The sequence below is a fragment of the Colias croceus genome, chromosome 3 (genome assembly GCF_905220415.1).
Source record: "Colias croceus chromosome 3, ilColCroc2.1".
Lineage (NCBI taxonomy): Eukaryota > Metazoa > Arthropoda > Insecta > Lepidoptera > Pieridae > Colias > Colias croceus.
This window is the reverse complement of record NC_059539.1, coordinates 13,037,046-13,049,150: the sequence shown is the minus strand read 5'-3', so window position 1 is coordinate 13,049,150 and position 12,105 is coordinate 13,037,046. Positions and strand designations below refer to the sequence as shown.

General features: G+C 35.0%; 1 protein-coding gene and 1 long non-coding RNA gene across 3 annotated transcripts in view; one reads left to right on the top strand and one right to left on the bottom strand.

The window, feature by feature from the left end:
• Positions 1–4,529, bottom strand: part of LOC123706484 (protein spire) — a 92,454-nt gene extending 87,925 nt beyond the window's left edge. The window contains exon 1 of one of the 2 annotated variants that reach the window (XM_045655789.1): positions 3,924–4,529. In XM_045655789.1, coding sequence (XP_045511745.1) covers positions 3,924–4,173 — 250 coding nt within the window. In that variant the 5' untranslated portion in view covers positions 4,174–4,529. The remainder of the gene's footprint in view (positions 1–3,923) is intronic. The other variant, XM_045655790.1, reaches the window with a different exon arrangement.
• A 3,026-nt stretch (positions 4,530–7,555) lies between these two features.
• Positions 7,556–10,086, top strand: LOC123706323. Its single transcript, XR_006753393.1, has 2 exons — positions 7,556–8,042; positions 9,682–10,086. It is a non-coding gene; the product is annotated as an uncharacterized LOC123706323 (long non-coding RNA).
• Positions 10,087–12,105: the final 2,019 nt, after the last annotated feature.

The following is a 12,105-nucleotide window of genomic DNA, read 5'->3' as shown; positions in this document are numbered from 1 at the left end:
GAACCCTTATAGTTTCGTCATGTCCGTCTGTCCGTCTGTCCGTCTGTCCGTCTGTCACAGCCGATTTACTCGGAAACTATAAGTACTACAGTGATGAAATTTGATGGGAATATGTGTTGTATGAACCGCTACAAAAATATGACACTAAATAGTAAAAAAAAGAATTGGGGGTGGGGCCCCCCATACATGTAACTGAGGGATGAAATTTTTTTTTTCGATGTACATACCCGTGTGGGGTATCAATGGAAAGGTCTTTTAAAATGATATAAAGTTTTCTAAAAAACATTTTTCTTAAAGTGAACGGTTTTTGAGATATCAGCTCTCAAAGTCGTAAAAAGTATGTCCCCCCCCCTCTATTTTTATAACTACGGGGTATAAAATTCTAAAAAAAATAGAGGTGATGCATGCTAATTAACTCTTTCAACGATTTTTGGTTTGATCAAAGTATCTCTTATAGTTTTTGAGATAGGTTGATTTAACTGTAATTTATTATATTTGCTGCTACGGAACCCTTTGTGCGCGAGCCCGACTCGCACTTGGCCGGTTTTTTTCTTAACAAATAGACCGCATATAAAAGGATTCTTATGTAAAATAATCCCAAGCATAAAGAAACCGCTGGAATATATTTATGAGGATGACATTAATTATTAAGGTAATGAACTGGATCTGTTCATCTGTGTAATTTATACATAGTTAATTTTGATCGGCATGAAATAGTTTAAAGTAATGAAACTCGCGTTATTTTTAGCAAACAATGCGTCCGTTATCGAGGCAGCTAAAGAAATCTAGCGTATTGATACATTCGTTCCGGGGACGCTTCTCACGACGCGCTTGCGCAGAGAAACCGAGATGACAGAACAATAATGCGCGTAAGGCGCAGTGCGCACTCGCCCGCGCCTCGCCTGCGCACTACGTTCGACATAATATGTCGAATATAGTATATTATAATAAGTATAATATCATTATATTCAATTCATGTACATACTATATTTATACATGAATGTAATATGAATAAAACTTCAGAAAATCAACGTATCTCACCTAGAAACTTATGTGTATTTTTGTAATAATATGGATTAGTCATCCAATAAGAATAAGGAATTTAATATTCAATATACCATCCAGTCTCAAATTAAATAGCTTCCGATAATTTAGTATTGTAACAGAAGTTATCATTCGACGATGTGTTCAGCGCCTAACGCAGTCTCGCAATTAATTATGAGATAGAAATTAAACTTACATTATGCTCGCGAGAATCTGACAATTATATTAAGAAGATACCTATACTTCACTACACAATTACACATCCACATTTTATATTTAAATGTATTTCTCTGTTGTTCAATTTTTAAAACTCCCCTACATCGTAGAAGCTATGGTAGAACGCTCCAATTAATAAATTAAACCAATATGTTACTGAGTCACATTTTACAAATCCTGTGTTACAGAAGTGACAATGACAAATAATGATTACACTCTCAAATAAAATAATCCCTTGTCGATTTTCCAACCTACATTTACCAGCGATACGACCATATCTATTTATTTATTATTTACTAGCTGCGCTCCGGGGTTTCACCTGTGTGGCTCCGCTCCTGTTGGTCTTAGCGTTATGATAATATATAGCCTTCCTCGATGAATGGGCTATCTAAAACCGAAAGAATTTTTCAAATCGGATCAGTAGTTCCTGAGATATGCGCGTTCAAACAAACAAACTCTTCAGCTTTATATTATAATAAGTATAGATTGCACACAGATAGAATATCCGAAGATGATAAAGAGAGAATCTGCGCATTACATGACAACTGCTAATAAATTAGGTGCAGCAAAATGGGTCAGAAGACAATAAAATGCATACGAAGCTGTCAGCCGAGCGCGGGCGCGGCCGCGGCGTCGCATGGCGTCCGTCAACATGGTCTCTCGTGTCAGCGATCTGGGCCACACTCCCAGATACATAGAAATGCGCACTCGATATGAAAATAAATTGGAATGTTATTCTGTGAAAAAGTAACCAACTCATTGAATTTGCATGTCAATAGAATGGTTGGTAACTAACGTAGTAATCCCACATATCCAATATAATATTTACTGCTTACATGTTTAGAGTACCTATTCTGTTATATTTAAATTTCTAGAGACGAAGTAATACACAAGGTTGCGTTACCTAAATAAGAATGAATGCATCAATTATTAAGAATACTAAGTTGTAAGCTATCCATATCTTACACTAGGTAAGTTATTAGTAATCCGGAAGAATATTGTGATTAATCAGTGCACTGCAAGTTGCAACCTAAACGAAAAGAAATGTATAATTCGGCATCGGAAACAAAGGCAGTCTGCAGTGATTGTGGCGGGCTGGCGGCAAGTGGCAGTCCAAAAGTAATTAATAATTTGGACATTACGCTGATACCGTATCATGTTTGCCGAAATGCGAACTGATAAGTGGAGTGTTGACTGTTGACCATTTCACAAGTACGTGGACGATAAAGTGATATTTTGAGATTGCGTGTGAATAATTTGCATAAGTAGCGACTAGCGACTAGCAATAGTGACACTTGTATTGGCTAATTATTTATAAATAATGTACATATAAAGAATGAAAAGGATTTATATAATTATTACGGGCTAAATTATGTAAAATCATGCTTACGTATCGATATCACATTGTGTATAATTATTAATATTGTAATAGTTGTTGAAATGTCATAATTACAAACTAGTTTCAGGTTTTTGTTAAAAAATTGGAATGTACCTAATAGCTTTCACACGAGGTTGCAGAGCTTCACCGACCATCAGTGCGTACCTACGTCAGTCGCGCTTGTCATATGTATGGAAATTCATAAAACCGATCATAGCTAGACCGACCATACGCACGCGTATTGTGCGTGAAAAATAGATGTTGGCCGATTCTCAGACCTACCCGATATGCACAGAAAATTTCATGAAAATCGTTCCAGCCGTTTCGGAGGAGTATGGTAACTAACATTGTGACACGAGTATTTTATCTATACTAGTCTATACTTCTATAGTTATCTATACTAATATTATAAAGAGGAAAGGTTTGTAATTATGTATATATGTATATATGGTTTCACGCATAAACTACTGGACTGATTTCAAAAATTCTTTCACCAGTAGAAAGCTGCATCTTCACTGAGCAACATAGGCTTTTTTTTTATCCCGGAAATCCTACGGGAACGAGAACTATGCGGGTTTTTCTTTGAAAACGTGGGCGAGGCCGCAGGCGGAAAGCTAGTAGGTATGTTGGATTTTCGCCTTTTATGAGAATAACAAACTTTGTTATGCCTTACTGTTATCACTTAGGCTGGTTGCAGAGCTTCACCGACCATCAGTGCGTACCATCGGTCCTGACGATACGCATCAACAATGTGTATGAATATGACACTTATACGCATGACAATACGCGTGCGTATGGTCGGTCTAGCTATGAACGGTTTTATGAATTTCCATACATTATGACAAGCGCGACTGACGTACGCACTGATGGTCGGTCAAGCTCTGCAACCAGCCTTAGGGGTATGAAATGTATATGTTAGTCGATTCTCAGATTTACCCAACAGGCACACCAAATTTCATGAGAATCGGTCAGGTCGTTTTGGAGGAGTATGGTAGGTACGTAATTAACACTGCGGCACGAGAATTTTATAGTTTACATAGGTACCTACCTAGGTAAATAGAATAGAAGAAGTGAAGTATTTTAGCGGGTAAATTCTTATTTCAAAGCCGTTGGATAGACTTTTGGATTTGGATTTGCACGCATTTCCCAAATTTATCGCAGAACTGTTTTATAGAAGTTGGTCAATGAATGAATTGCAAAATGAGTGAATGAACTTTAAATACCTATAGTATTTATTTTAATCGCTTTCATAGAGCACATATTATAGCAGGGCACAATGAGATACCTCTGGGGTTTAGCAGCGTGTCGGGGTGCACGGCGCCGTCCTTGTGCAGCAGCACATGCGCCAGCTGCGACGGCAGGAAGCAGGCGGCGCCGTCGGCCAGGCACTTCTGGAAGCAGCGCGCGGCCTGGTAGAACAGCGCCCACGCGTGCTCCTCGCTCACGTTCGAGTTGAAGGCCTGCAGGATCTGCTGCAGGGTCAGGCAATCGGCGGCGTCCAGCGCGCACACCGTCCCGCTCTCCTTGCGCATCATCACGCTACCCGCCCGATGTCATTATCACTGAATATAATATTTAAAACACTAAAATCATACGAGCCGTTCACTGTTTTCACGATACACTACGATTTTGTCACCGATTTAACACAAACATAATAATTAATAACAAAGTTCTACGCTGTCATCGACTCCCCGAAATGTCACTGTCACATTGGGTCCGAAAAGGGGGTGGTTACAATTTATATTTGGTAATCTGTAGGATTCTGCGTCGTCGGAATCGCAGAAGCGCGTGCGCGATCGCGTAGTGGGTGCAGTCACTCGGTACGAGCGCTCTTATCGGCGGCTTCAACCGAACTGCGAAGTGTCGTAGGGTGCGCACTGCGCTGTCAGCTGAGCCGCGGTCGGCGCGGCGAGCGCACGGAGTCCGCGGCGGGTGATGGCGCGGCGGCGACCTGCGGATAGGAGCCAGCAGCACTGGGCCACTGGACGCTACGCCGGCTGCTCCATATTTTATTTATTCATAATCAAATAATTCAAAAAGTCATCTCTTGATATTATTATGTGAGCATTCTTCATTTATAGGCTTCACTTAGGTATCAAAATATATTGCATCTGATGTTGATTAGAGGAGTTCTGTTGATGGAGCTTTCATTTGAAGCATGGTTAGAAATTGAGGGCCTCTTTTCTGGGTAAGTTATGAAACAAACAATTGATAAGGACCTTATTCTAAAAGAGATAATAAATAATAATCATCTTATCGTATAAGTTATCAACGTCACTTAGTGATTTGTGGAAGTAGTCGAAGAAATCTTATAGGTATTAGATAACGATATAAATTTATTATTGTAAACTTGTAAATATAAACATATACCTAGGCAGGTAGGTACGCGATTAAACCACCGCGGATTAAACTAAGAAAGGGATCGATTGCATCATAGACGCTTTGTGACATTCAAACGTAATATTAAATAATTAATATTACATACTATAAAATTATTTAAGAAAAGATGTTTGTGGAGTTAGGCATTTTACGAAGTACTTAGTCTAGCTTGGTCCTTCATGTAGTCTAGTAGAGTCTAGTATTATTTTTAGTCTGTGCTAATGAAACTTTTGTGATTCTACGTTGACTTAAATTTAAATATGGCGGCATTCGAATGTAAACTGTCAAGGATGAACGTTGTCTGAAATTATAAATCTCTTTTTTCTAATATAATATATAAATCTTGTGTCACAATGTTTGTCCTCAATGGACTCCTAAACCACATAACCGATTATAATAAAATTCGCACACCATGTGCAGTTCGATCCAACTTGAGAGATAGGATAGGTTTTATCCCGAAAATCCCATGGTAAAGGGAAAATGCGGGGTTTTCTCTGAAAACGCGGGCGAAGCCGCGGGCGTAAAGCTAGTCTAATATATATAAATCTTGTGTCACAATGTTTGTCCTCAATGGACTCCTAAACCACATAACCGATTATAATAAAATTCGCACACCATGTGCAGTTCGATCCAACTTGAGAGATGGGATAGGTTTTATCCCGAAAATCCCATGGTAAAGGGAAAATACGGGGTTTTCTCTGAAAACGCGGGCGAAGCCGCGGGCGTAAAGCTAGTAGTTAAATACAAAGTTTAAAGTTTGTGAGTCTTATTACAAAATAAAATATTGTGAGTATTATTAATCGAGAAATCCCGGAGAAGGTAGGTAATAGGGTAAGTATAATCGGCAAATTCCGGAGAATTTAACAAAAATCAAAATCAAAAGTGACAAGAACTCTGAAGGAAGCCGCTTTTTTAAACGTGTTTCAAATTTCAATCCAAATGAAGTAAACAAAGGCAAGTAAATTTTATGATACGTATAAAACATGAGCCGGTACCGGGATTACCGGGATTTTTCTTGTGGCCCCCACCTAGATGTGAAACTGCGCAGGTTTAAGGGACTGACTACCAACTTATTTTTTTAAACCTTGACTTATAGTATAAAGAATCGAGTTTATAATGGTGAATTTTGAGTACACTATAAATATATAAAAAAAAAAAAATAAAGAATATAATATATAGATATACTAAAATTATGGAGAACAGTCGATATTTTTTTTTTGTTTATTTAATAACAATTAAACCACATCGAATCAGACCCTGAAAAATGAAAGGGTTCTATTCCTGAGCATACTCAAGCGTAAGAGAAAAAAAAAAGACTCGATTAGTAAAGTATTTCGGTTGCTATCGTGTTAACAAGAAAATCCTCCGCACATACAGACACACGGACGTCCAAGACAGAACATTTTTAAACTGTTTTTTAACTAGTTTAAATAACAAAAATGACATCAAAAATATCATGAATGTTAAAAATAGTGTTTTTTCTTAATATTGTGTGTATGTATTATCTTACAAGTGCAATGTATGATACATAAAGACATTTTAAGCACAATATACAGATACATACAGTAAGGAAACTTCATACAAAATGTTCGCAATGGCTCCCCCCCCCCCATAAAGCGTGTTTTCGAGGGTATTGAGGGGGATCGATAGTAGCGGGTGACACATCCACAGATTTTGAATATAGTATGGAAAAAAGTTTAAAGTGATGTCATTTCACATTAAATAAATATCGATTGTTTCAGTTTGTAGCCCTTTCAATAAATATATATCTGTATCGTATCTGACTACAAGTTAAAAAGAGACTATTTTTTAATTTCTATAGATATGGCAGTATGAGTTTTAAATTATGTTGACATATTTTCTACCAAAATGATAGCTACAAAAAGACCGCATCTATTTTTTACGCAATCTAGAAGAGCACGAAAATCTAAAAAATGGAAACCTTAAAAAATCTTGTTTAAATTTATGTGCATAATTACGTAAATATTTGGGAAGAAAAAGATAGATATTAAAATAATTATTGTATTTTTATCGATACGTGACCTTACCACTTTGTCAAGCACTAAGCCTGTCAAACTATTTTCTTTATCATCCTAAAACAAAAAGGTTATATAAAAGGAGGTTCTATGTTCGTATAATAATAATTTTAATTTATTTTTGCATATTTTGTGTGTTTTAATTTAATTTAATTTATCGTTTTAAAAATAATTTAGTAGGTATACCTACATACAAGTATTGTTAATTCTGGTTTAAAATAATTATTGAATACTTATATGTATCATACAAATATCAAGCATTATAAATAATTTAGGTAGGTACCTACATTAAAATAGCCTTCGGCGTCCAAAAAAGACAAGATTTCGAAATATAGCACTGAAAAAAACGTACCTATTTACTTTTACAAGGTATATATTTTATTGAGATTGTTTCTTCTTGTAAATTCATATTTAGGCTACACCATTTTTTAATTTTAACGGGTTTTAATCTCAAAATTACCACAAAGTCAACTGTGAAAAAAAGCAAACAGAAATATCTGCCCTGATAACAAAGAATGCAGTAATCGACATTTTTGGGATTTTTACTTTTTGCAAGAAATGGGATCCCAAGGGGTTTATTAACATAAAAAAAAAATAATTTCATAAAAAAAGTACCCGGAAGTATGTTTTTTAGCTACCGATTTTTGCAGTACTTACATGAAAACTATATCAATGATAAGAAAAAGCGCCGTATTAAACATGTGCTAAAAAATAATGCAGTAATTGTTAATATACCCTAAAACAAAGTGCAGTAATAGCCATTACTGTAACATTTTATTCTAGTGTCTGTAGACCAATTGCTACGTCAAAACGCAGTTCTCCACATTACTGCATTTGTGTGTAGTAAAAGTTCGCGAGATCGTAACCGTACGATACAGTGCTGCGTTTTGTTGAAGCAAATCTGTGCGTCGTCGTCGTTCGGTGAAGTGAGACGTGCGGCACGTGTGCTGCTCCGGCGCGCTGTTTGTTTTTTAAGGAACGAAATTTTGGTGAGTTGTTATAAATTAAAGTCTATCTTTATATATATTGTATTATGTATTACATAGCATTATGACCTTGAAATAAAAAAAGCTATCATCTGACGTGACAAGTCAGATTTTAGTTTTTTATAACCTAAAAATACAGGACTACAAACGCATCTTACTAGGTATAAATATGTAGGTACAGTACTCCAAAATTAATAATGCGCATGAGAATCTTCGCTAATTATCGTATTTCCAGGAATACCCGAATCACCCCGAATCATTGAATCGTAAGTGCTCCAAACAATGCACTTGCATCTTGCACCTTGTTTGAAATAAATAGGAGTCAATTCAGAGTCATACACAATCGAAAACAGTTCAGGCGATAGGTGACGGTAGCCTGTCAGTCCAAAAATTAAAAAATCCGTCAATCGTCTTTATATATTGGTGGTGATGGAATCATATAGAGCTGCTGTTACATACCCTTCTTAGTTTTGTTTCAAAGTTGAATTGTCCGATAAAATGATTATTTACACAGGTAGCAGATAGCAGTGGGGAAAGTGAAAATGAATAAGAGCATAATGAAAGCTCTGATCATTCTACGATATAATATACAAGAAATAGAGATAACCCCTGATTCTGTAAATCCTTTGGACTGAGATTATAATGATTAGATTTCTGCAATTTAAATATAAAGCAGTGTTTGAAAATCATGTTTTCAAATATAAACTTTGTCTTATATTAACCTTCCATACATCCATCATGAGGCCAGCTTCAGTAAGACACTTTAATAGTTCTAAGTATATAATTTTCTGAGTAAATCAATACAACAAATATATATTCGCAATTGTGTGGCTTATCCTCGCTATTAACTTACATTGAATTATCGAAACAAATTTCGTTACTTATCTATTTTTCCATAAAATCACAATAAAACTCATAATTCTAATAAACTATGCATAAAGAAAATACATTTAACCACTTTAAACATATCATCTTCGGAGGCTCGGGTAATATGACAGTTGCCGAACAGTGACGAATTTTTCTATGTTATCAGTTTGGGAGTACTGTACTCTGTAGGTTTTCAATAACTTTGTTTGCATACTCGTATACCTAAAAGATACATAAAGTTACCTATCTGACAGAAATATTAAAATCGTAATATGTAGGTACAGCCAGCATCAGAAAAATCTGAGCGTACGAAGTGGTCAAAATGATCTGAAATACAAAAATTCAATTTTATCTTAGCACTCACATTATTCAAATTGTTCTTAGCATTCAACGTACCAAAAACAGCGTACGCTAAGATGTTTTTGGTACTTTGAATGCTAAGAAAAATTTGAATAGTGTGAGTCTAAACTTTAGACTCTAAAGTATGAGTGCTAAGATAAAATTGAATTTTTGTTCTTCAGATCATTTTCACGCTGACTGTACTTAATATTTCCAACGATAGGTAACTTTAGGTATCTATTGGATAAATCTAGTTCCAATTAGGTAGGTAGTTTACAGTAGATTGTAAGAATTAAGAATATTTATGTGGCACCCGCGGATTCTAACGCGTTTTTGCTAATTGCTCAGCTTCTAAGTGTGATGATGATATATAGCTTAAATTTTATTATTACTATAAATATTTCCTACTTAATCAATGTACCTAGATTTATTTCAGAACATTTTCTCTTCATAATGTCTGCCAAAAATTCCCGCGGAAGAAGCATGTTAGACATGGTGCTGGGTAAGCTGGATCGTCAAACAGAACCTTCTACTTGTACAGAATTTAATTCAAATCAGAAAGATGAATCATTTAGTCTGTTATGTGATGAAACCTTCCCAAGTTCTTTGATGGATATATCGCTAACAGATGACATTTGGAATAGAAGAACCAATCTACAAAAGGCCCCAAGATAACAATTTATATCATGAAACACCTACAACTGATTCCAGTCATGCCGTAAATAATAAATATAGAGTCCGAAAAGTATATATATTGTTCCTACTATTAAATAAATATATACATGTCAGTTTAACTGATGTTAAAATAAATGTTGTCTTAATTAAACTAAATTTTCTTCTACAAATTGTTTTATTTTGATATCCCCGCAGTAGGTTTCAACCGTAGAGCATTTTTTTAAATCTGTGTAAAAGTGAGAAGATATTAATATGTATACATCTTCTTAGCCCCGGTCATTAAAAACCTGTATTAAATACTAAACAATAACGCAGTAATCAACATGCGCTAGAACATAATGCAGTAATGAGCGCAAGTACTGTATTTAGACTTAGTGTCCTGTGATTTTCACATGGCCTGATACTAAACCTAAACGCAATAATACGCATTATTAATGGATATACTAATTTATGAAATATAAGATAATTATCTTTGTAAAGCTTGTATTTTTTCCCATTTTATTGATAGATTTCAAGGTCTATAAAATATAAACATCTTCCTCAAATATGTAAAAATGTCTTTCGCGCGTTTATCTCAAAACCGCCATTTTGCGATTACTGCATTCTTAGTTATCACGGCAGATATACAGGCCGAATTGATAACCTCCTCCATTTTTGAAGTCGGTTAAATATCAAAAAGGTAACAGCCCTATAGCTATACGTCATAATTTCATCGCTAGGGCTTAGTTTCCTAACTGTATGTACGTAGTATATATCTGTCAACTGTGTTTTAAGTTTGAAAAATCAGATGTTTTGCGCGAAGTGACAGTAGTACCACAGTTGACAGATATATACTACGTACATACAGTTAGGAAACTAAGCCCCTGCGATGAAATTATGACGTATAGCTATAGGGCTGTTACCTTTTTGATATTTAACCGACTTCAAAAATGGAGGAGGTTATCAATTCGGCCTGTATATTTCTGTTTGCTTTTTTTCACAGTTGACTTTGTGGTAATTTTGAGATTAAAACCCGTTAAAATTAAAAAATGGTGTAGCCTAAATATGAATTTACAAGAAGAAACAATCTCAATAAAATATATACCTTGTAAAAGTAAATAGGTACGTTTTTTTCAGTGCTATATTTCGAAATCTTGTCTTTTTTGGACGCCGAAGGCTATTTTAATGTAGGTACCTACCTAAATTATTTATAATGCTTGATATTTGTATGATACATATAAGTATTCAATAATTATTTTAAACCAGAATTAACAATACTTGTATGTAGGTATACCTACTAAATTATTTTTAAAACGATAAATTATACCCGGCGCGGCCTAAGATGATCCCTATGACACTGACAGTTATTCTCAAGAGACAAACTTTTAATGGCGTCACCATTAAATTAGAAACGTATTGGAGGCGTCTAAAAATGGCATTTATTAATTTTTACGTAGCTTTATGCCATTACAATGATATTCCGTTGGAATTTTAACAATTCTTAACATTTACGAGGAATTATATCAATCTGACTTTACGATTACGTCCTTCAAAACTTACATCGTTGGCATTTATCGACTAGTGCGGAAAGTATCGATAAACAAATTTCGATAATGGAAACGAGTTTACATTTTTTTCCATGCTAAAGCTATAGTTCATTCACTATTGAATGGAACAGAAGATCGCAGCATCATTAATTAATTAATTACCGTTCGCGTTAATTTACTTACCTATGATAATATAAGTTTTTTAGAAAAATTAAATGAGGGATTCCATTTTCATGATAAAATAATATTATACACTGTGTCAAACGGGTTAAAAATTACGAGAAAATGATAAGGTGCATTTTTATGTTTTGGAAAACTTTCGTTTTACTTACCGTTTCGTTTACTTAATAGACGTTAAAAATTCATTTTATAATATTTGTAAAAACATGTTTACCGACGTGGCTGAATGCAAGCCGCGTGGTTTGCATTCAGCCTATAAAATAGTAAAGTATCGACACGATCCATCATACGAGCAATCACTAAGACGAACTGTCATAGGGATCATCTTAGGCCGCGCCGGGTATAAATTAAATTTAAAACACACAAAATATGCAAAAATAAATTAAAATTATTATTATACGAACATAGAACCTCCTTTTATATAACCTTTTTGTTTTAGGATGAAAAAGAAAATAGTTTGACAGGCTTAGTGCTTGACA